This window comes from Bombina bombina, chromosome 2 (genome assembly GCF_027579735.1).
Source record: "Bombina bombina isolate aBomBom1 chromosome 2, aBomBom1.pri, whole genome shotgun sequence".
In the NCBI taxonomy this organism is placed as follows: domain Eukaryota; kingdom Metazoa; phylum Chordata; class Amphibia; order Anura; family Bombinatoridae; genus Bombina; species Bombina bombina.
This window is the reverse complement of record NC_069500.1, coordinates 935,880,590-935,903,696: the sequence shown is the minus strand read 5'-3', so window position 1 is coordinate 935,903,696 and position 23,107 is coordinate 935,880,590. Positions and strand designations below refer to the sequence as shown.

At 38.4% G+C, this 23,107-nt stretch overlaps 1 protein-coding gene across 5 annotated transcripts in view; it reads right to left on the bottom strand.

Moving 5' to 3' along the window:
- The window catches only part of WDFY3 (WD repeat and FYVE domain containing 3), an 840,855-nt gene that overhangs the window by 417,470 nt on the left and 400,278 nt on the right, over window positions 1-23,107 (bottom strand). For all 5 annotated transcript variants that reach the window (XM_053703393.1, XM_053703396.1, XM_053703395.1 and 2 more), the window contains exons 10-13: window positions 20,002-20,469; window positions 15,080-15,181; window positions 13,980-14,173; window positions 13,265-13,722 (exon numbers count right to left, since the gene is read on the bottom strand). In XM_053703393.1, the coding sequence (XP_053559368.1) occupies window positions 13,265-13,722; window positions 13,980-14,173; window positions 15,080-15,181; window positions 20,002-20,469 (1,222 nt within the window). The remainder of the gene's footprint in view (window positions 1-13,264; window positions 13,723-13,979; window positions 14,174-15,079; window positions 15,182-20,001; window positions 20,470-23,107) is intronic.

The window sequence follows — 23,107 nt, the reverse complement described above, 5'->3', positions numbered from 1 at the left end:
TATGCAAATCTACAGTCTTGACTGGTCCTTTAAATACAATTTTGAAATGGCTATAGCTTTTATTATAAGCATTTTTGCCAATACATGTAGTACAAAAATGCTTCTATACAAAACTGAAATGTATCCACGTGGATTCCAATATTGGCTGGAATGTCCCTTTAACCCTTACTCTTCTGTTTTGCTTTTAAAATAAATCGTACTCTTCTAGCTGTGTTCTTGCTAGAGAGTAAAAAGAGTTTCTATATGTCGTGTTAATATTTTTTATTTGTAATTTTGTTTCTGTGCCCAGTCTGATCTGGGGTTAACTGCCCGAGTTGCTGGGAGAATGATTACTTTAACTACAACGGTAGCCAACTTTTTCTGACATTTAAAATCCATTACATAATAAAGAGAAAAAAAAACTTTTTCCCTGCAGCATTTTTGCAGCGCTAAGTACTTAGAATGCCTCAATAAGAAGTGACAAATGGAAATGGAACATGCCTAGCAGTTTAGTGCAACTACAGCTCAGTCAGTGACAGACACAGTTCTCAGTTTTTCATGTTGCTAATAAAATTCTGTTTCGGGGGGGGGGGGGGGATGTTCCTCTCAAAACCTTTATTTATTTATTTTTAAATAATGTCTATTTGGAAAAGTCATGCTTTAGAAATAAGCACATAAATGATTTGTACAAAGTTCAGAAAACAGGTCCGTTTATCAACTAGCTAGACCAATGCAATTTACAATGTCTAAAATGTACATGTTAATGAAATAACAGTGTGGATAAAAATCAATTATTAAAATAAAAAAAAAAACTTTATTTAAATCAGATTTAATAGATTTGTGAAGAAAATACTTTTCTATTAAAGATACATTATAATCTAACGGTTATTCATGCTGAAATAAGGATTTGTTTGTAATTATGTGGCATGGAGCTGTATAATCATGGTTGTAATGTTTAATTATTTTTTTTTCTGGTAAATTAATGCTATTAATCCATTCACAATGTCATACTCTCCCAGAGGTTTCTGTAAGAATATTTTGGACATTTTTGCCATCTAGAAGATATCATCAGATATTCTTGGTTTTGTAGTTCTCAAAACTGTGAATGAGTCTGTATAAATAGCATGTCTCTTCTTCTTACCAAACATGTCATAAAATAAACATACAAAGTTATGAAATAGACCCCAATTTTTTATTTTATGATTCAGATAGAGCATAACATTTTTAAACAACTTTCAGATTTACTTTTATCAAATTTCTTTCATTCTCTTGGGATCCTGATGGAACAGCAATACACGACTGGGAGCTAGCTGAACACATTGGGGTGAGTCAATGACAAAAGGCATATATGTGCAGACAAAAAAAATCCGGCTCCAAAATTTACATTCCTACTTTTTCAAATAAAGATAACAAGAGAACCAATAAAAATTGATAATAGGAGTAAATTATAAAGTTGTCTAAAGTTGCATGCTCTATCTGAATCATGAAAGAAAAAAAATTGGGTTTCATATCCCTTTAAATCAAATCCACCCTGTCCAATAATAAAATATTCTATTTCCTAAAAGCACTTAATTTTTATGCAAAAGTTCCTCGTTAGCTATGTGTTTATGTGCCGACAAAGAGGTTAAACACATAGTTAATATTGCACCCGAGGAGCACTGCTGAGCTGGTCTTGAGTAATGCATTGCTTACTTTTTGTGAGGGATAAACTCAGTTATTTAAGTGCCATAATAGATGAAAAATGACATGCTCTAATATGTTAGAGCATGTAATTTTAATACCACAAAGAGGTTAAATACACAGGGAAAGATTACATATGCAACGTCGCCCGCAAAAGCCGGTGATGCAGGTTTTTTTTAGCGGTTTTGGTATCACATATACAGTGCCGCATATAAATGCGGCGCGTATATTTCACCCGTCGCCCGCAATTTTTACTCCCATAAGGTAACTTAGAACCGCGCCGCAAATCGGTATCACATATTCAGCACACGGACTTACGCAGCGAAAATGGAGAAATTTTTACTCCATTTTCCCCTCGCCACACATAGGAAGGCGCAGCAAAACTTGCGCTGAGTATGTGAGCACCGTAACCCCCTGAAAATATTAACTATCACCTAACGCATGCGCAATATCTATCTACCAGCCCCCACCGCAATAACTAATAAACTATATTAACCCCTAATCCGCCAACCCCCACATCGCAAAACATCTAATTAACCTATTAACCCCTAATCCGTCAACCCCCACAACGCTAAATACCTAATAAAGTGATTAACCTCTAAACCACCATCACCCCACAACGCAATATACCTTAACTATTAACCCCTAATCGGCCATTAACCAACATTGCAACAAACCTAATAAATCTATTAACCCCTAATCCGCCAAACCCCCACAACACAAATAACTAATTAAATTACTAAACCCCCTAACCTAACACCCCCTAAATTAACCCCAATTACCTAAATTAAAAAATACTAAATTACGAACAATTAAAATAAAAAAGTCTAACATTACTTAAAATAATAAACCAAATTATCAAAAATAAAAAAAATTAAACCTAATCCCTATGAAAATAAAAGACCCCCAAAATAAAAACACCCCCTAATCTAATGCTAAACTACCAATAGCCCTTAAAAAGTGCCTTTTGTAGGGCATTACCCTAAGTTAAACAGCTCTTTTACCTTAATAAATACTAAGTCCCCCCTCTAACAGTAAAAACCCCCAAAATAAAAAACCTAACACTAAAAAATCCTAAACTACCTATTGCCCCTAAAGGGGCATTTGTATGGGCATTCAGCTCTTTTACTGCCCTTAAAAGGGCATTCATCTTTTTTTCAAAGGCCCATTAAATTCCTAATCCAAAATAAAACAAACCCCCAAAATTTTTTTAAAAACAAGCCTAAGTCTAACCCCCAGATAGGTACTCACGGCGTCCAAGCGGCGATATCTTCTATCTTCTTCCAGGAACAAGCCAGCACGGAACTGAAGACCGGTGACCGCGGAGTCATGGAGCGTGGAGATACTCCTCGTACGATCACCGCCGCACACTGAGGATTGAATTCAAGGTACGTGTTTAAATATGGGGTACCTTGCATTCCTATTGGCTAATTTGAGTCTTCAAATTCAAATCAGTCAATAGGATGAGAGCTCCTGAAATCCTATTGGCTGATTTGAACAGCCAATAAGATTTCAGCAGCTCTCATAAACGTGTACCTTGAATTAAATCCGACACACAGAAAAAACCCAGCACTCACTTACAAGCTCTCAGCGAAGATTTAAAAGCAAAAATGGAAAGGTTAGTCACCGCATCTGGCCAAATGGGACAAGCTCAGGTACCACGTCAAGGTTCTTTCCAATACCTGAGACCCTAAAACAGCCACACAATGCAAGCTTTCAAATCCAAACAAACTGAAAACAAGGGAAGGGTGCACAGGAATATGCAATCACACGCAGTTAACCCCAGACAGGTCTGGGTGCAAGAACCATAGGGAAAATTGCAAAACAAATTAATACAACACACAGAAAAAAACCAGCACTCACTTACAAGCTCTCAGCTAAGATGTGGTACCTGAGCTTGTCCCATTTGGCCAGATGCGGTGACTAACCTTTCCATTTTTGCTTTTAAATCTTAGCTGAGAGCTTGTAAGTGAGTGCTGGGTTTTTTCTGTGTGTTGTATTAATTAGTTTTGTAATTTTCCCTATGGTTCTTGCACCCAGACCTGTCTGGGGTTAACTGCTTGTGGCTCTGGGGACAGCACAGCTTCCTGTGAGTGCCAGTGGCACCCAGGGCTGAGCATGTTGCAAGGTCATGGGATGTGTACCCGGTCCGGTATGAGAGTGCAGCTCCCTTCCGTGTTTTGTATATGTCTAGGGTGATTGCATATTCCTGTGCACCCTTCCCTTGTTTTCAGTTTGTTTGGATTTGAAAGCTTGCATTGTGTGGCTGTTTTAGGGTCTCAGGTATTGGAAAGGACCTTGACGTGGTACCTGAGCTTGTCCCATTTGGCCAGATGCGGTGACTAACCTTTCCATTTTTGCTTTTAAATCTTAGCTGAGAGCTTGTGAGTGAGTGCTGGGTTTTTTCTGTGTGTTGTATTAATTTGTTTTGTAATTTTCCCTATGGTTCTTGCACCCAGACCTGTCTGGGGTTAACTGCTTGTGGCTCTGGGGACAGCACAGCTTCCTGTGAGTGCCAGTGGCACCCAGGGCTGAGCATGTTGCAGGGTCATGGGATGTGTACCCGGTCCGGTATGAGAGTGCAGTTCCCTTCCGTGTTTTGAATTAAATCCGCAGTGTGCGGTGGTGATCGTACGAAGAGAATCTCCACGCTCCGTCGTTGCCGGTCTTCAGTTCTGAGGTCACCGGTCTTCAGTTCCATGGCCCGCTCCGGCTTGTTCCTGGAAGAAGATAGAAGATATCGCCGCTTGGAAGAAGACTTCCATGAGTACCTATCTGGGGGTTAGACTTGGGCAGGTTTTTTTTTGGGTTTTTTTTTATAAGGGATTTAATGGGCCTTTGAAAAAGAGCTGAATGCCCTTTTAAGGGCAATGCCCATACAAATGCCCCTTTAGTTTAGGGGCAATGGGTAGTTTAGGATTCTTTAATGTTAGTTTTTTTTTATTTTGGGGGGTTTGGTGGGTGGGGGGTTTTACTGTTAGAGGGGGAACTTAGTATTTTTTAAAGTAACAGAGCTGTTTAACTTAGGGCAATGCCCTACAAAAGGCCCTTTTAAAGGGCTATTGGTAGTTTAGCATTAGATTAGGGGGGGTTTTATTTTGGGGGGCTTTTTTATGTTCATAGGGATTAGGTTTAATTTTTTTTATTTTTTGATAATTTGGTTTATTTTTTTATGTAATGTTAGAATTTTTTATTTTTATAATCTTAGATTAATTTAATCTTAGTTTTTTTATTTTTAAGTAATGTTATGTTTTGTATTTTAATTGTTTGTATCTTAGTATTTTTTAATTTAGGTAATTGGGATACATTTAGGGGGTGTTAGGTTAGGGGGCTTAGTAATTTAATTAGTTATTTGCATTGTGAGGGCTTGGCGGTTTAGGGGTTAATAGTTTTATAAGGATTATTGCATCATGTGGGTTTGGCGGATTACGGGTTAATAGATTTATAAGGTTTTGCGCGATGTGGGTTTATGGCAGATTAGGGGTTAATACATTTATTAGGTAGTTTGCGATGTTGGGTTTGGCGGATTCAGGGGTTAATACTTTTATTAGGTAGATCGTGATGTGGGTGAATGGCGGATTAGGGGTTAATGGTTTAATTAGGCATATTGCGTTGTGGGGGGTTGTCAGTTTAGGGGTTAATACTTTTATTATTAGTTCCGATGTGGGTTTGATGGCGGATATAGGGGTTTTATGTGTCAGGTTTATTTTTGGGAGGCGGGTTAGACTTTTACGGGAGATTTGAAAAAAAAAATATTTTCTTATGCGTCGGCAGTTTCTAACGTGCCGTAAGTCACTGGTGACTCCAGAAATTTGTATTTACGCACATTTCTGGACATTGCTAGTTTATCCGACTTGCGGCACTTTATGAACTGCTGGCGCCGTATATGTGATACCCTGATGTGCGAGGTGAAATTACAGGTGGTGCGGGTTTCAGCAGTTACACTGAAGCTTGCGCCACATATGTAATCTCGCCCACAGTAGAAGTGATCCAATCAGCAGCACTAGTCTCACCACTCAGATGTGCTAAACACAGAGGTGAAGAGATGATAGATGGATACATGCTTTAACGAATTAGAGCATGTCGTTTTTCGATTATTATGGTGTAACAAAATTATTTAATGAGTTATAAAATTTTATTACTGCAATAGCATGTCCCTTTAAGATTTTTTAAAGACTTTTAGTCATTTAATGAAAGGTTATTTTTTTCAGATTCAATCTTGCAAATATAACACAATAGTTAATGTGTTGTACATATACTCAAAACTATCTCACTGGATGTAGTTCTATGGATTTCTTTCCTTAGTCTACAATCTTACAATTTCCTGAAAAAATAAATAAAAAAATATTAACTAATGCTTTGAAGTGTAGTTGCATGGTACAAAAGAGAAGTAAAAAGTATACTCTTTAGTGGTTTCCTTAAAGGGACATCAAGCAAACAAAAAATCTAGAAGGGGGCGCACAGCCCGCCCAAAAAATATGTATTGTTTGTTCTAATTGAAATAATGTTATTTTCCCAATCTACTCTTTGACTTTTTATATGAGTCCCATCATGGAGGGCTATATCTAGGTGGGGCATTTGGAGCGCACTAAGCAGCCGGTCTGTCCCACACTACTACAGCCCAAGCAATGTTTATCCCCATAATTTGCATATACATTGAGGAACTGCAGTTTTTAAATTCAAAACACTTTGTGGTCAGTCACTGCGCATGCGTACCTTTAAAGGCATGCTCAAGCATGGATTTATTTATTTAGTATTCAAATGTCTAATTAAAATATGCACTATGAAGTAATAAATATTGCAGGGGACTGATAGTTATAGAGGGCAGACATTCATGTGTGGCTGATCGTTTGATTATCAGCACTGAATCTTTAGGAAAAATACATGATTTTTTGTTAAACTCAGTACATTAAAATTTTAGTATCAGCATTCCTATATCTGTATGTCCTTTAAGTCATGTTAAAAAAGTGAGATTGAAAGAATTATATGGATCATAGGAGCAAAATACATTTTTCTCAGGAGATAAGGAAGCAATTTGTGTATGGATTATGAAGTAAATAAATATTAGGATATAAAAGCAAACTTTAATGAGCTGTGATCCATTGGCTCTTAGGATTTGTCAAGGCCTGCTATAAAATACTTTCTTTTAGAGAAAAGGGATACTAAACCTAAAAAAAAGGAAATTTATGCTTACCTGATAAATTTATTTCTTTTACGATATGACGAGTCCACGGATTTCATCCTTACTTATGGGATTACGCCTCCTGGTCAGCAGGAGGAGGCAAAGAGCACCACAGCAGAGCTGTATATATAGCTCCTCCCTTCCCTCCCACTCCAGTCATTCGACCGAAGTTAGGAAGAGAAAGGAAAAGCCAAGGTGCAGAGGTGACTGAAGTTTAACAAAAATTAAGACCTGTCTTAAAAAAATGACAGGGTGGGCCGTGGACTTGTCATATTGTAAAATAAATAAATTTATCAGGTAAGCATAAATTTCCTTTCCTTTTACAAGATATGACGAGTCCACGGATTTCATCCTTACTTATGGGATACAATACCAAAGCTAAAGGACACGGATGAAAGGGAGGGACAAGACAGGAACCTAAACGGAAGGCACCACTGCTTGAAGAACCTTTCTCCCAAAAACAGCCTCAAACGAGGCAAAAGTATCAAATTTGGAAAATTTGGAAAAAGTGTGAAGAGACGACCAAGTAGCAGCTTTGCAAATCTGTTCAACAGAAGCATCATTCTTAAATGCCCATGAGGAAGCCACAGCCCTAGTAGAATGAGCCGTAATTCGTTCAGGAGGCTGCTGTCCAGCAGTCTCATATGCAATACGGATGATACTCTTCAGCCAAAAAGAAAGAGGTAACCGTAGCTTTCTGAATCCTACGTTTCCCAGCGAAAACAACAAATAATGAAGATGTTTGACGAAAATCCTTAGTCGCCTGCAAGTAGAACTTCAAGGCACGGACTACGTCCAAATTATGTAACAGACGCTCCTTCTTAGAAGAAAGGTTAGGACACAAAGAAGGAACAACAATTTCCTGATTAATATTCTTGTTATAAACAACCTGAGGAAGAAACCAGGTTTGGTACGTAACACCACCTTATCCAAATGGAAAATAAGATAAGGAGTATCGCATTGTAATGCCAAAAGCTTAGAAACTCTGCGAGCAGAAGAAATAGCAACCAAAAATAAAACTTTCCATGATAATAACTTAATATCTATGGAATGCATAGGTTCAAACGGAACCCCTTGAAGAACATTAAGAACTAAATTCAAACTCCAAGGAGGAGCAATTGGTCTAAACACTGATTCTAGTCAGGGCCTGACAAAAAGATTGAACATCTGCCAGACGCTTGTGTAACAAAATAGACAAATCAGAAATCTGTCCTTTTAAGGAACTAGCTAACAACCCTTTCTCCAATCCTTCTTGGAGAAAAGATAAAATCCTGGGAATCCTAACCCTACTCCATGAGTAGCCCTTGGATTTGCACCAATAAAGATATTTACGCCATATCTTATGGTAAATCTTTCTAGTAACAGGCTTGCGTGCCTGAATCAAGGTATCAATGACCGCCTCAGAGAACCCCCGCTTAGATAAGATCAAGCGTTCAATCTCTAAGCAGTCAGCTGCAGAGAAATTAGATTTGGATGATGGAATGGTCCCTGAATGAGAAGGTCCTGCCTCAATGGAAGCTTCCACGGTGGCAGAGATGACATGTCCATCAGATCGGCATACCAAGTCCTGCAAGGCCACGCAGGAGCGATGAGAATCACCGAAGCCCTCTCCTGTTTGACTCGAGCAATCACCCGGGGAAGGAGAGCAAATGGAGGGAACACATAAGCTAGGTTGAACGACCAAGGCGCAGTCAAGGCATCTATCAGTTCGGCCTGTGGATCCCTGGACCTGGATCCGTATCTCGGGAGCTTGGCATTCTGACGAGATGCCATGAAATCCAGCTCCGGCCTGCCCCATCTGAGAATCAGGGTGGCAAAGACCTCCGGATGGAGTTCCCACTCCCCTGGATGAAACGTCTGTCTGCTTAAAAAAATCCGCTTCCCTATTGTCTACTCCTGGGATATGGATTGCTGACAGATAACAAGAGTGAGCCTCCGACCACCGAATTATCTTGGATACTTCTGTCATCGCCAAGGAACTCCTTGTTCCTCCCTGATGATTGATGTAAGCCACAGTCATGATGTTGGCCGACTGAAATCGGATGAACTTTGCCGAAACCAACTGAGGCCAAGATTGAAGAGCATCGAATATTGCCCTCAATTCCAGAAAATTGATTGGAAGTAGAGACTCCGACCAAGTCCACACACCCTGAGCCTTCAGGGAATTCCAGACTGCACCCCATCCTAGTAGACTGGTGTCCGTTGTCACTATCACCCATGAGGGTCTGCGGAAGCACATCCCTTGGGACAGATGATCCGGCGACAACCACCAAAGATGAGAGTTTCTAGTCTCCTGATCCAGATCTATCTGAGGAGACATATTTGCATAATCTCCATTCCACTGTCTGAGCATGCTCAGTTGTAGAGGTCTGAGAGGAAAACGAGCAAACAGAATGATGTCCATTGCCGCCACCATCAATCCAATTACCTCCATGCACCGAGCCACTGATGGCCGAGGATTGGACTGAAGGGCTCGGCATGTATTCAGAAACTTTCTGACTTCCGTCAAGAAGATTTTCATGGATATAGAGTCTATTAGAGTTCCCAGGAAAGGAACCCTTATCTGAGGAATTAGTGAACTTTTTTCTAGATTCACCCTCCACCCGTGAGTCCTTAGAAAGGACAAAACCATGTTGGTATGAGACCTTGTCAGTTGATAAGATGACGCCTGGATCAGAATATCGTCCAGATAAGGCGCCACTGAAATGCCCCGCAGTCGGAGAACCGCTAGCAGAGACCCTAGAACCTTTGTGAAGATCCTGGGTGCCGTGGCCAGCCCAAAGGGAAGAGCCACAAACTGAAAATGTCTGTCCAGGAAGGCAAACCTAAGGAACTGGTGATGATCTTTGTGGATAAGAATATGAAGATATGCATCCTTTAAGTCCACGGTAGTCATATATTGACAATGGAAAAATTGTCCGAATAGTTTCCATCTTTAAGGATGGGACTCTGAGAAACTTGTTTAGACTCTTGAGATCTAAAATGGGTCGGAACTTTCCCTCTTTTTTGGGAACCACGAAGAGGTTTGAGTAAAACCCCTGAACCTGTTCTTGTTTTGGAACGGGACAAATTACTACCATAGTGGAGGTCTTTTACACAACGTAAGAACGCTTCTCTTTTTATCTGGTCTACAGACAATCGTAAAAGAAGAAACCTTCCCCTTGGGAAGGAATTTTTGAACTCCGATACCCTTGAGACACGATTTCTATTGTCCAGGGATCCTGAACGTCTCTCATCCAAGCCTGGACAAAGAGAGAAAGTCTGTCCCCTACTAGATCCGGTCCCGGATTGGTAGCCGGCCCTTCATGCTGTCTTGGGAGCAGCAGCGGGCTTCTTGGATTGTTTACCCTTGTTCCAAGCCTGGTTTGGTCTCCAGACGGACTTGGCTTGTGCAAAATTCCCTTCCTGTTTAGCGGAAGAGGAGACTCCCTTGAAATTTCGAAAGGAACGAAAATTACTCTGTCTACCCCTCTGTTTAGATGTTTTATTCTGAGGTAGGATGTGACCCTTACCTCCCGTAATGTCAGAAATGATCTCTTTCATGTCAGGCCCAAATAGGGTCTTCCCCTTGAAAGGAATAGCCAAAAGTTTGGATTTAGAGGACACATCCGCAGACCAATATTTTAACCATAAGGCTCTGTGCGCTAGAATGGAAAATCCTGCATTCTTAGCCGCCAATTTGGCAATCTGAAAGGCGGCATCCATAACAAAAGAATTAGCCATCTTAAGGGCCTTAATTCTATTTCCTCTAAAGAAGTCTCAGTCTTAAGGCGTCAAACCAAAAGGCAGCCGCAGTTGTGACTGGTACAATGCAGGCCGTCGGTTGTAATAGAAACCCTTGATGAACAAATAGCTTTTTTAGAAGACCCTCCAACTTTTTATCCATAGGGTCTTTGAAAGCACAACTGTCCTCAATAGGGATAGTTGTTCGCTTAGCCAGGGTAGAAATAGCTCCCTCCACCTTAGGGATCGTTTGCCAAGAGTCCCGAACTGTGTCAGGTATAGGGTACATTTTCTTAAAAATAGGGGAAGGTGAGAACGGGGCACCTGGTCTTTCCCATTCCCGCAAAACAATTTCCGAAATTCTCTTAGGAACCGGAAAGACATCAGAGTAAGAAGGAACTTCTAAGTACTTGTCCATCTTACACAATTCCTCTGGAGGTACTACAATAGAGTCACAGTCGTCCAGAGTCATCAAAACCTCCCACAGTAACAGGCGGAGATGTTCAAGTTTAAATCTGAAGGACGTGATGTCCGAATCTGTCTCTGATAAAGCACTCGCTGAGTCAGACAGTTCCCCCTCAGAAAGGATCTCCCTACCCTCTAATTCAGATCCCTGGGAGGGTACATCTGAGATAGCCATCAAAGTATCAGAAGTCGCAGGAACCATATAGGTTTCTGTCCTGCTGTGTTTGCCCTGTAATGTTGGCAACTTAGATAACACTTCTGTGAGAGTAGATGACATAACTGCAGCCATATCCTGCAAAGTGAAAGAAGCAGATGCCGATGAAGAACATGGCGTCACTTGAGCGGGCGTTAAAGGCTGTGACGCTTGGGGAGAAAGTTGCGGCATACCCTGAATCTCATCAGTCTGAGCACCTTCCTTAGACATATCTTTATTAAAAAATATTTTTTCTTTACATTGTAAAGCTCTATCAACACAAGTATCACAAGTGAAACAGGGGGTTCCACAACGGCATCTAAACACATGGGATATTTACTTTGCTCAATGTCCTCCATTGTAGCAGATGCAAGGTACAAATGTGGCCAATCCCTGATAAACATGAGAAAAGAAAGTGCAGTAACAATAGTGTACTGTGTCTTTAAAATTTGTCAACGCTTATTATTATGCTCAAAATTAAATCAAGTAATTGAGATATTTTAGCCTGCAAGTGCGGTCCATATATACCTCGCACCACTCACATGGGGCCCTTTTTAGAATTACACCGTTACGGCTCCTACCTGCCGTGTGACCACCACTATTCTCCCATCAGCATGCCTAAGACTGCTTGTAAATACCGTGACAAGCGGACTTAGGGGCTGTACGCACACACTTCTTTCCAAGCACCTGTTCACCGGGACTAGACAGCTGCGTAACTGCGCAGCAAACGCGCAAACTCAAGTCCCGCCCATCGTGGGCGGAAACGATTGCACAGAGCCCGGGAAAAATAAAGGTCTAGTAACATCAAGCACTGAAAAACTTAAGTAACAAGCACCTGTCTAACAGTCTATTCCCCAGACACAGGCAAAGAGAATGACTGGAGTGGGAGGGAAGGGAGGAGCTATACATACAGCTCTGCTGTGGTGCTCTTTGCCTCCTCCTGCCGACCAGGAGGAGTAATCCCATAAGGATGAAATCCGTGGACTCGTCATATCTTGTAAAAGAAAATTATTTTATGATTCGGATAGAGCATGCAGTTTTAAGCAAATTTCTAATTTACTCCTAATTTTTCTTTGTTCTCTTGGTATCTTTATTTGAAAAAGCAGAAATGAAAGCTCAGGAGCCGGGCTATTTTTGGACAGCACCCTGTATAACGCTTGCTAACTGGTGGCTATATTTAGCCACCAATCAAGCAAGCGCTTCCCATGTGCTGAACAAAAAAAGGTCTGGCTCCTAAGATTTATATGAATCATGAAAGAAAAAATTTGGGTTTAGTATCCCTTTAACAATTTGAAGAAATATGTATGGCTGTATAAATGAAATGATTTTCAATAATTATAGTGACAGAGTACAAATTGTCCTCTTTTTTTATTTTTAGACTTCATTATGTAAAAAGTTTTCAAAAGCTTCAAAGTTTGAAGTACCTTAAATTCTTAGAGGTGAGAAGATTTCGGTACAGCATTTACAAATGATAAATAAAACAAAACCATGCAGATTTTCATCAACATTCTATCATCAATTTAAAGGGACATTGAACCCAAATTTTTTCTTTCATGATTCAGATAGAGCATGAGATTTTAAGCAACTTTCTAATTTACTCCACTTATGAAATTTTCTTTATTCTCTTGTAATCTTTATTTGAAATGCAAGAATGTAAGTTTAGGTGCCAGCCCATTTTTGGTGAACAACCTGGGTTGTCCTTGCTGATTGGTGGATAAATTAATCCACCAATAAAAAAGTGCTGTCCAGAATCCTAAACCAAGAAAAAAGCTTAGATGCCTTCTTTTTCAAATAAAGATAGCAAGAGAACAAAGAAAATTTGATAATAGGAGTAAATTAGAAAATTGCTTAAAATTGCATGCTCTATCTGAATCACAAAATAAATTTGAGTTCAGAGAACTCAAGAATTTGGGTTCAGTGTCCCTTTAAAGTATTCACATTTTTTTTTATCATTGTGTACCATTTCACTGCAAACACTTTATCATTGTTTTGCTGGTGGGAAGAAGATTCTTTAGGTTAGCATCATTCACAAAAAAACTTACCTGTCAAATGAGTCTGTAGCAACTTTATAGAGATAGACAAAGAGTTTGCTGCAGTGCCTCAGCACAGGACAAACAGAGTCCAATTGCACCAAGTCTTCCTCCAAGAGTCTTTGAAAAGGTTGATTATTGGACGGGAAGACATTTGAAGGCCTGATTTTCCTGGTTTCTGAAAAACAACCAAGCAGCCGAATAGCATCAGCCAATTTTTCATATTGGATCTCAGTTCTGAAGAAATGAGAATTGGCAGGTTCATAACGCATGGCTGCTGTCAGCGTACAGAAGACCGTATGCAACAGTTCGAACACTTGATTCTGATTCACCTTCTCCCAACCATTCCTTGAAGGACAACCAAGAGACTTCTCCATTGCAACCAGAAGAGAGGTAACGTAAACAAACCCACCAACTTTCCGAAAAACTGTCCTAGTCCGATGACTCTCACGAAGAACAACAAGAAGCGCCTACAAACAAAAATAAATAATGAATCACCACTGAAGACATTTAGAACCAGTATCAAGGTTGTCTACTAAAAAATTGTAGTGGGTAATTAAATTCAATAAAGTGAAATAAAACAAAATATAAGAATTCAGTCTAGAGATAAATGGGTGTAAGCATGCAAAGCAACATGTGTTTCTTTTAATACGCATAAAAAATGATCTATATATGTTACTAGCTATTTGTTGTTATTTTGTTGTTACAAACATCTATTTATACATACCCTCAAAATGTCTGTTTTAAGCTGTAGCTCAGTAGATGGCGCTGAATGCATAAGCCCCAATAGTGTCCCCATGTCATCATCCCCACTTGGGGACAACATCAGTTGTTGGATAACCATAAGTGCATGTTCACGGCACTGGGGGTACTTCACAATGTTGTGCACACAGCGAGCACCTCCGAACTCTCTAAAAACACCTGTGGCGGAACACAGCACACAGAAAATTAGATACAGAGGAAATTTCCTTTAAACCATTCCCATACTTAAGTGTATAGAACATGTAAGGTTTTAAATGCTTTGAAAAGCACTGTAATTTATATTTAAAAAAAAAAGGATTAATTATTAAATTATATGCAGTATGCATATAAAAGCAAGAGGGTCAAACACACAGAAGGACACCAACAGATCTATGGAAGTTGACCTTAGTATTATTATTATTCTTTATTTATAAAGCGCCAACAGATTCCGCAGCACTGCCCATGGGTACAAGGATTAAAAGTACAATGGAGAAACAATACAATAAGAGACAACATTTTACAGACAAATACAGGGGGAATTGAGGACCCTATTCCCGTGGGAACTTACAATCTAGATATCTAGTATCCTGTGACTATTAGCATGTAGTACACAACTGATGCTGCTGTATTATTTACAGTTTAAAAAGCTTTTACTTAACATTTCCTTAGGTAAAAACAAAACATGTTTACATGTTTCTTACTTATAGGTCCTTAAAAGCACACCACCTTCTAAGTGATGACACAACAATTTCAACTTTTTCGTTTAAATATTCAGTATCATGGATCTTGGATGGAAGTCAATACCCTACACCTAACATAAAAGTGTTTCTGAAATGAACAGATGAGCTTTCCCACCCACACATTTTGGTTCAAAGTTTGGATTCAAAGGGTCATAGTGAGTACAGATTTAATTTCACTTCCCATGAAGTAAAGTAAATCTAGGATTCTTCTGGGTTTTTATAACTGAGCTTTAAGTGAACCATCAGGCACATTTTTTCTTCTGAGGAAATTGCCTTTAAGACAGCAGCATAATCTACATTCACAATCAGTTTTCACTGTATGTTGTACAGCAGATTATGTACTTACCTGCATTTGTATTTGATCCTTGTAGTAGAACAGTTAAAGTCTCCATGACCACTAATGCCAGCTGCCTTTGGTCCTCTGTAGACTGTATTACAATTGTGCATCCTATTGGAACAAAATTAAATAAAAATGAACAACATATAAAAAATAAATGTCAGGTTGTCAGTGACATCAAACTGTATATACTATTTTGTGTTCACATAATCATAACAAAGATGGCTCTTTCTGGAATCATGATAGAGTGAGATATTGTAATAAGTGACAATTAAAACAAAAAGAAAGATGTATTATGTTTTTTATGTAATATATACACAGACAGATACAGATATATATATTTCTTTCTTTTTTTTCCCTGTTATTATTACTACTTCTTTTAGGGACATTGTGCCTCTCTCTACTTGTCAATTAATATTTTAAAAGCTCCAGAGAATGCAAAATGTGATCTTTAAAAAATAAAATAATTAACTGTTGTTCAGAGAGGGATTTGTCTGGTATTTTGGGCTGGACTGACCTTCTTTGGTGGAATCGTCCAGATATACTTCAGGAAAGTTCGACTCTGTGAAAAGCATTATTGGGCTAAAAGAAGCTGCACCCAGGTGGAGAATCACCATAGAACAGGCTAAAAAAGTTATTGAGCTGGTGTTCGTTCCTGAGAGAGCACTTCTATGTGTGTGTGTTTATGTGTAAGTATATATATATATATATATATATATATATATATATATCACACATACACACACACATATACTGTATATCCGCTTAAGGCCATTTTTATTGGGTGCACCACCCAGCTGCTTTTACAGACCACCCAACGAAAATTTCACCCAAAGGTAAACTAGAATTGGCTAATATTAAAAATTGTCAATGTTTATTGCTAAAATTATCATTAAATACATTTGTTATATTATGAAATTAATTTGTAACATTATCCCTTTTTCTGATATAAAAAACACAGAGTATTACGTGGCCCCCATCTAACTACTTTATAAAAACTCCTGGCTGGCAAAATTTCTCCCATAATAAGCAAAAACTTGTTAACAGGGAATGCAGCCAGCCTGACTTTCAGAAGCTTGTACATACTTTGTATGCCATAACAGCTTTTTAGTGTGCAGATACTGGTGTCAGGAACTAGCGGCTAGATTTAGAGTTCTGCGGCCAAAGGGGTGCGTTAGCTACGCGTGCTTTTTTCCCCCCCGCACCTTTTAAATACCGCTGGTATTTAGAGTTCACAGAATGGCTGCGTTAGGCTCCAAAAAAGGGAGCGTAGAGCATATTTACCGCCACTGCAACTCTAAATACCAGCGTTGCTTACGGACGCGGCCAGCTTCAAAAACAAGCTCGTGCACGATTCCCCCATAGAAAACAATGGGGCACTTTGAGCTGAAAAAAAACCTAACACCTGCAAAAAAAGCAGCGTTCAGCTACTAAAGCAGCCCCATTGTTTACTATGGGTAAACACTTCCTATGTCTGCACCTAACACCCTAACATGTACCCCGAGTCTAAACACCCCTAACCTTACACTTATTAACCCCTAATCTGCCGCCCCCGCTATCGCTGACACCTGCATATTTTTTAACCCCTAATCTGCCGCTCCGTATACCGCCGCAACCTACATTATACCTATGTACCCCTAATCTGCTGCCCCTAACACCGCCGACCCCTATATTATATTTATTAACCCCTAATCTGCCCCCCACAACGTCTAAAGCTAAGTCTAACCCTAACACTAACACCCCCCTAAGTTAAATATAATTTAAATCTAACGAAATAAATTAACTCTTATTATATAAATTATTCCTATTTAAAGCTAAATACTTACCTGTAAAATAAACCCTAATATAGCTACAATATAAATTATAATTATATTGTAGCTATTTTAGGATTAATATTAATATTTTAGGATTAATATTTATTTTACAGGCAACTTTGTAATTATTTTAACCAGGTACAATAGCTATTAAATGGTTAATAACTATTTAATAGCTAAAATAGTTAAAATAATTACAAAATTACCTGTAAAATAAATCCTACAATTAAACCTAACACTACACTATCAATAAATTAATTAAATAAAATACCTACAATTATCTACAATTAAACCTAACACTACACTATCAATAAATTAATTAATTAAATACAATACCTACAAATAACTACAATTAAATAAACTAACTAAAGTACAAAAAATAAAAAAGAACTAAGTTACAAAAAATAAAAAAATATTTACAAACATTAGAAAAATATTACAACAATTTTAAACTAATTACACCTACTCTAAGCCCCCTAATAAAATAACAAAGACCCCCAAAATAAAAAAATGCCCTACCCTATTCTAAATTAAAAAAGTTCAAAGCTCTTTTACCTTACCAGCCCTGAAAAGGACCATTTGCGGGGCATGCCCCAAATAATTCAGCTCTTTTGTCTGTAAAAAAAAATATACAATACCCCCCCCCCCAACATTACAACCCACCACCCACATACCCCTAATCTAACCCAAACCCCCCTTAAATAAACCTAACACTAAGCCCATGAAGATCTTCCTACCTTATCTTCACCATGCCAGGTTCACAGATCGCTCCAGGCTCCGAAATCTTCATCCAAGCCCAAGCGGGGGGCTGGCGATCCATCATCCGGCTGAAATCTTCTATCAAGCGGCGGCTGAAGAGGTCCAGAAGAGGCTCCAAAGTCTTCATCCTATCCGGGAAGAAGAGGAGATCCGGCCCGGCAACCATCTTGATCCAAGCGGCATCTTCTATCTTCATCCGATGAGGAACGGCTCCATCTTGAAGACCTCCAGCGCGGATCAATCTTCTTCTTCCGACGTCCAACTGAAGAATGAAGGTTCCTTTAAGGGACGTCATCCAAGATGGCGTCCCTCAAATTCCGATTGGCTGATAGGATTCTATCAGCCAATCGGAATTAAGGTAGGAAAATTCTGATTGGCTGATGGAATCAGCCAATCAGAATCAAGTTCAATCCGATTGGCTGATCCAATCAGCCAATCAGATTGATCTCGCATTCTATTGGCTGTTCCGAGCTCAATCTTTCCTGACAAATACCAGAGGGCGGTAAAAACCAGCGTTAGGAGCCTCTAACGCTGGTTTTCACGGCTACCGCCCAACTCTAAATCTAGCCGTAGGTTAGTTACATTTAGTCAATTTATAGCTGATCTAGCAGTTATACTCTTTTTACATGTAGAAAGCACAGGTTTTAATATATTTTATGTCCCTTTAAGTTTATATCCACCTATGTCCCTTTCAGTAAAGATTGACATTGTTAACAGCATTGCAAGTTAGCATCAAAGGTTCAAATTACAAAAAGTAATCTGATGAGGAACGATCTACACCAGCATTTAAGAAATAAATATTTCTGAGAGAAAACTGACAAATTACAATCATTGCTGGCAACAAAATATGTGTAGTTCATCGTCCTCCAGCTTTGCAGAAGTGCACGAATGTGCATGCAGTATAGGTAATAACGCTGGCGGTACACATTCTAATTCACTGTATTAATACTGTGACTTAAAAAAAATCACTGCTTGCAAAAAGATGTGAATTCTATACTATATTAAAAAAAAAGATACATAAATTATTGAAAAAAATAAAATTCCTGCGTATGCAATGGTTTGTGCACTGCATAGATTTACATGCAGTGCTTTATTAACACATTATTTACAATTTCTTTAATTTTGTTTAATAAAATTTTAAAATGACGACATTTGTTTTTATAGATTTTCCACTCAAACAAAACAAAAAGCTTTGTGCATTTTAGTAGATCTTAATACATGGGTAAGCTCTGTGCACGTGTATTTGCAGAGCTGGTTCCTTCTCTCGCTATGACAGCTAGTGCTCTCTAAGACGTCAACATTCACTATAGACAGAAACAGTCCGAGCAAAAAGTTTCTTTAGTAAAAGTTCTATAATTTATTAGAGTACATCTATAAAAACTGGTCTATCATCATTTCAGCAAAACGTACAGCTGCTCATTCTCTCTAAGATATAACAAGTACCACAAAGTATTTTGCAAAATTGCTTGGAAGCCTGGTCTTTCCTTAGAATTTTCATATAAACAATGGTTCGACTGAGAACCGTTAAAACAATAAATATATTGCTAAACAAATCCCCAAATACCTATTACATTTTATTTTGTTTTTATTAAAGCGGTATTAAGTCGCCATTCATACCTAGTCACTATTCATGTCAAGCCAGCTAATACTTAAAGGGACATAATACTCATAATGCTAAATCACTGAAACTGATGCAGTATAACTGTAAAAAGCTGACAGGAAAAATATCACCTGAGCATCTCTATGTAAAAAAGGAAGATATTTTACCTCACAATCTCCTCAGCTCAGCAGAGTAAGTTCTGTGTAAAAAGTTATACTCAGCTGTTGCTCAGCTGCAGGTAAAAAAAATGAACAAATGAACAGCAGCCAATCAGCATCAGCAGTGCTGAGGTCATGAACTCTTTTTACTGTGATCTCATGAGATTTCACTTCACTCTCATGAGATTTCATAGTAAACTTCTTTACACTGAATAGGGAAGTAAGATGAGTGTGCACGAAAGCTCGCTCCTTCCGCTGTCCCAGGACACACATACTGATTTGCTTCTTAGAAGTCCTTTACAATGGGATATGGCTACTGAGAAACGTGTGAGGTAAAATATATTTCTTTTTTACATAGAGATGTTCAGGTGATATTTTCTAGTCAGCTTTTTACAGCTATGCTGAATCACTTTTTAAGTGTTTAAACATTTGGGTATTATGGCCCTTTAAATGGACAAACATTGGTAACCTAGGTTGTCAAAATGCCACAAAAATATTGATTTGCAAAAAAATTAAAACCTAATTAACAGAATTTGCTTTTTGGCCTATCTATGAAGCATGTGGCAAGAAAAATATTATATTTCTAAAGTGCAAATATACCTTGATCAATATATGCCTGAGTAGGATCTTTCAGTACAGCAGCATACTTGTGTAGAAGGTTGACCATCACTTCCAGCAGTCCCACCTCTTTAAAAACATCTTTAAAAATGTGGTGGTGACGTATGAATTTCAGCAGAGTCTTTGTGGCAATGATGCTGCAGGAAAATGAGGTGTTGGACTTTAAAAGGATGCTCACGCTGATAAGTTCCTTGCAAGGGATATAGTTCAAGCTAAACACCACAAACTCAAGCATCTCAAAGTACTTCACTTGTACATCAGGCAGCTTGGCAATCTTCTCTGCAAACTGAGACAACGTGTGCTGGGACTCCAAAATAAAGTAGTTTGCGTTGTCTGACATGTAAATATTGGTGATGGCATCAAGAATAATCTGGGCAAGGTAGCTGGTTTTTGCTTTCAGAAATGCATTCTGTAGGACAGAGAAGGCTTGGATGTTCCGGACACTTAAACCTGCAAATGGAAAATCCAGAAAAAAAATAGTTAAACCTTGGTGTATATAAAATATTAAATTCTGTTATTTGATGTTGTAAGCCTCGTCACAATAGCGCTATGTCAAAGTTATCCGCACCGTGATCACAGGTGAAATGTTCTTAAAGCGATGGTAACCTTTGTTCAAACACTACTTTCATGTAATATGCATGTATTAAAAAATATCTCACAAATTGATAAAATTGTGCCGCTGTTCCTTCGACCGTCTATGTTCTCAGACTTTTTGGTCACATTCTTCAATCTTCCAATCAGAACCAAGGCCAGCTGGCGTCCTTGGAAAAACACAAACGCCCCTTACTTGTATAGCACGTGTGCTAGATATTTGATGCGTCTCCAGAGTCTGGCCTGGGCTCTGATTGGAAGACTTAAGAACATGACAAAAAAAAATGCATGCATATTACATGAAAGTGCCATTCATTTGGAAAGATGGTTCACATGCAGTGTAGCGTGTGAACAAAGTTTACCATCACTTTAAGAGATGAAATCACTGTTAGAGGGTAATCTTTCCAAAAGTTTTTTTACTACAGGTCACTGTGGGAGGAGAGGATTCTCTGCCACATGATCCATTTACACAGTAATAAATAGCAATACAATTTATCAACTGAAACTCAACCTCTTTTATAATCCATTAGAGAAACTTGTAAATAAATAATAAACCTATATGAGCTGGAGGATTTGTGTATATTGTGCATGTGTATATACTGTGTTATATGTATGAAGCATACTGTAACATACTAAATCATATGGTCACATAAACAAAAAAAATTAACTTCTGATGGCTTCGCACTGGTGTGTACAGGATATTAATAAAAGCCAAAATTATTTTTGTTTTATACAATAGTGCATTTTTTTTACCTTGGCACTATGTAAAATGTGTTTTTGAAAAATAGACAGCTTTCTTAAAATTACATATTTTTTTGCCACAACACATTTACACAGTACTTTATGTGTTAAGTTCTAATATCGCAACCGCACTGTACTTAACATGTTCTATATTAAAACCGTGTGACTGCAATATCAGAAGTAAAACTGTTCAGTGTTGTGTAAACTTAACTTTGCTCTATTTCTAATATTGCGCTATACCAAACGTTATTTACTTCTATTAACATTTTTTCTTCATTCTCTTGATATCTTTTGTTGAAAGGCAGGGAAGTATGATTAGGAACCGGATCAGTATATGGCAGCAGTTTCGCAAGAATGTTATACATTGTCACTATTTCCTGCCATGTAGTGCTCCAGATGCCTACCTAGGTATCTCTTCAACACAAAATATCATGGGAAGGAAGAAAATTTGATAATAGAAGTAAATTGGTAACATTTTTACACAAAATAATTTTTTTGGGTTTCATGTCTGTCATGAGGAGTAGTTGATACCTAGATTGGCTACCCAACAGAGGTGGTATGTCTCAGCATTGCCAGGTTAATCTGAAATGTTCTTTGTGTAAGATCTGTGTTTGTTCAGGAATGCTGTGGTCTAAAGACCACAGCATTCTCGTGGATGGTACTTCTTGATACTGTGAGTTAAAGGGACACTAAACCCAACATTTTTCTTTCATGATCCAGGTAGAGAATACAATTTGAAACATTACAATTTACTTCTATTATCTAATTTGCTTAATTCTTTAGATATCCTTTGTTGAAGAAATAGTAATGCACATGGGTTAGCCAATCACACAAGGCATCTATGTGCAACAGCCAATCAGCAGCTACTGAGCCTATCTAGATATGCTTTTCACGAAATGATATCAAGAGAATTAAGCAAATTAGATAATAGAAGTGAATTGGAAAGTTGTTTAAATCACAAAAGAAAAAAAATTGGGTTTCATGTCTCTGTAAGGCTGGCTATGAATGGTTGAATGATCGTAAATTATAACAAGGGCGCGGGCCTTGACAAGACAAGGGAAATACTGAGTTAGAACTGAATGATACCCAAAACTTAGGCAGAACCAGCCTGGAACAAAAAGAGCTAACATCGAAGGGTGTTCTCCCCAAACCTATTGGAGTCTGGATAATAATTATATAGGTAGTGTGTTCTTATTTTTAATTTGGCATTGGCATTTTTGTTATTAAACATATAAAAAAATCTAATTCTGTGTTTGGGCTCTAATATCTGAATTAACGCTCTGAAGAGAAAAGGTTAAAGGCATGTTACCTTATTGTTAATTGTGTGAGTTATTTGATTCCCAAGACACCCTTTTAATTTAAAATTCTTGGTGGTGGCAGCATTGATAATTTGGGTTGGTGTAGGCAGGATTTTGGGGTTAATTTGGTGTCCCTTTATGTCCTTTGTAGAGATAAAGGTTAAGGGAACCAGAGGTTGAGTGCTATTAACCCCTTCATGCCAACACCCTCCCTATTGTGACGGCTGGGTAGATAGGCTTAATCGTCACAGTATTATTTTCAATAAATGCTACAAAGAGAACAAAGTCTCTTAAAATCTGCATCAAAGACACCCTTTTTAATTTAAAATTCTTGTTAGGTGCAGTGAGTAGTAACTGGGGTGGTGTAGGCAGGATTTGGGGGTTAATGTGATGTCCCTTTAGGTCCTTTGTACAGATAAAGGTAAGGGAGCTAGGAGCTGCGTGCTATTAATCCCTTC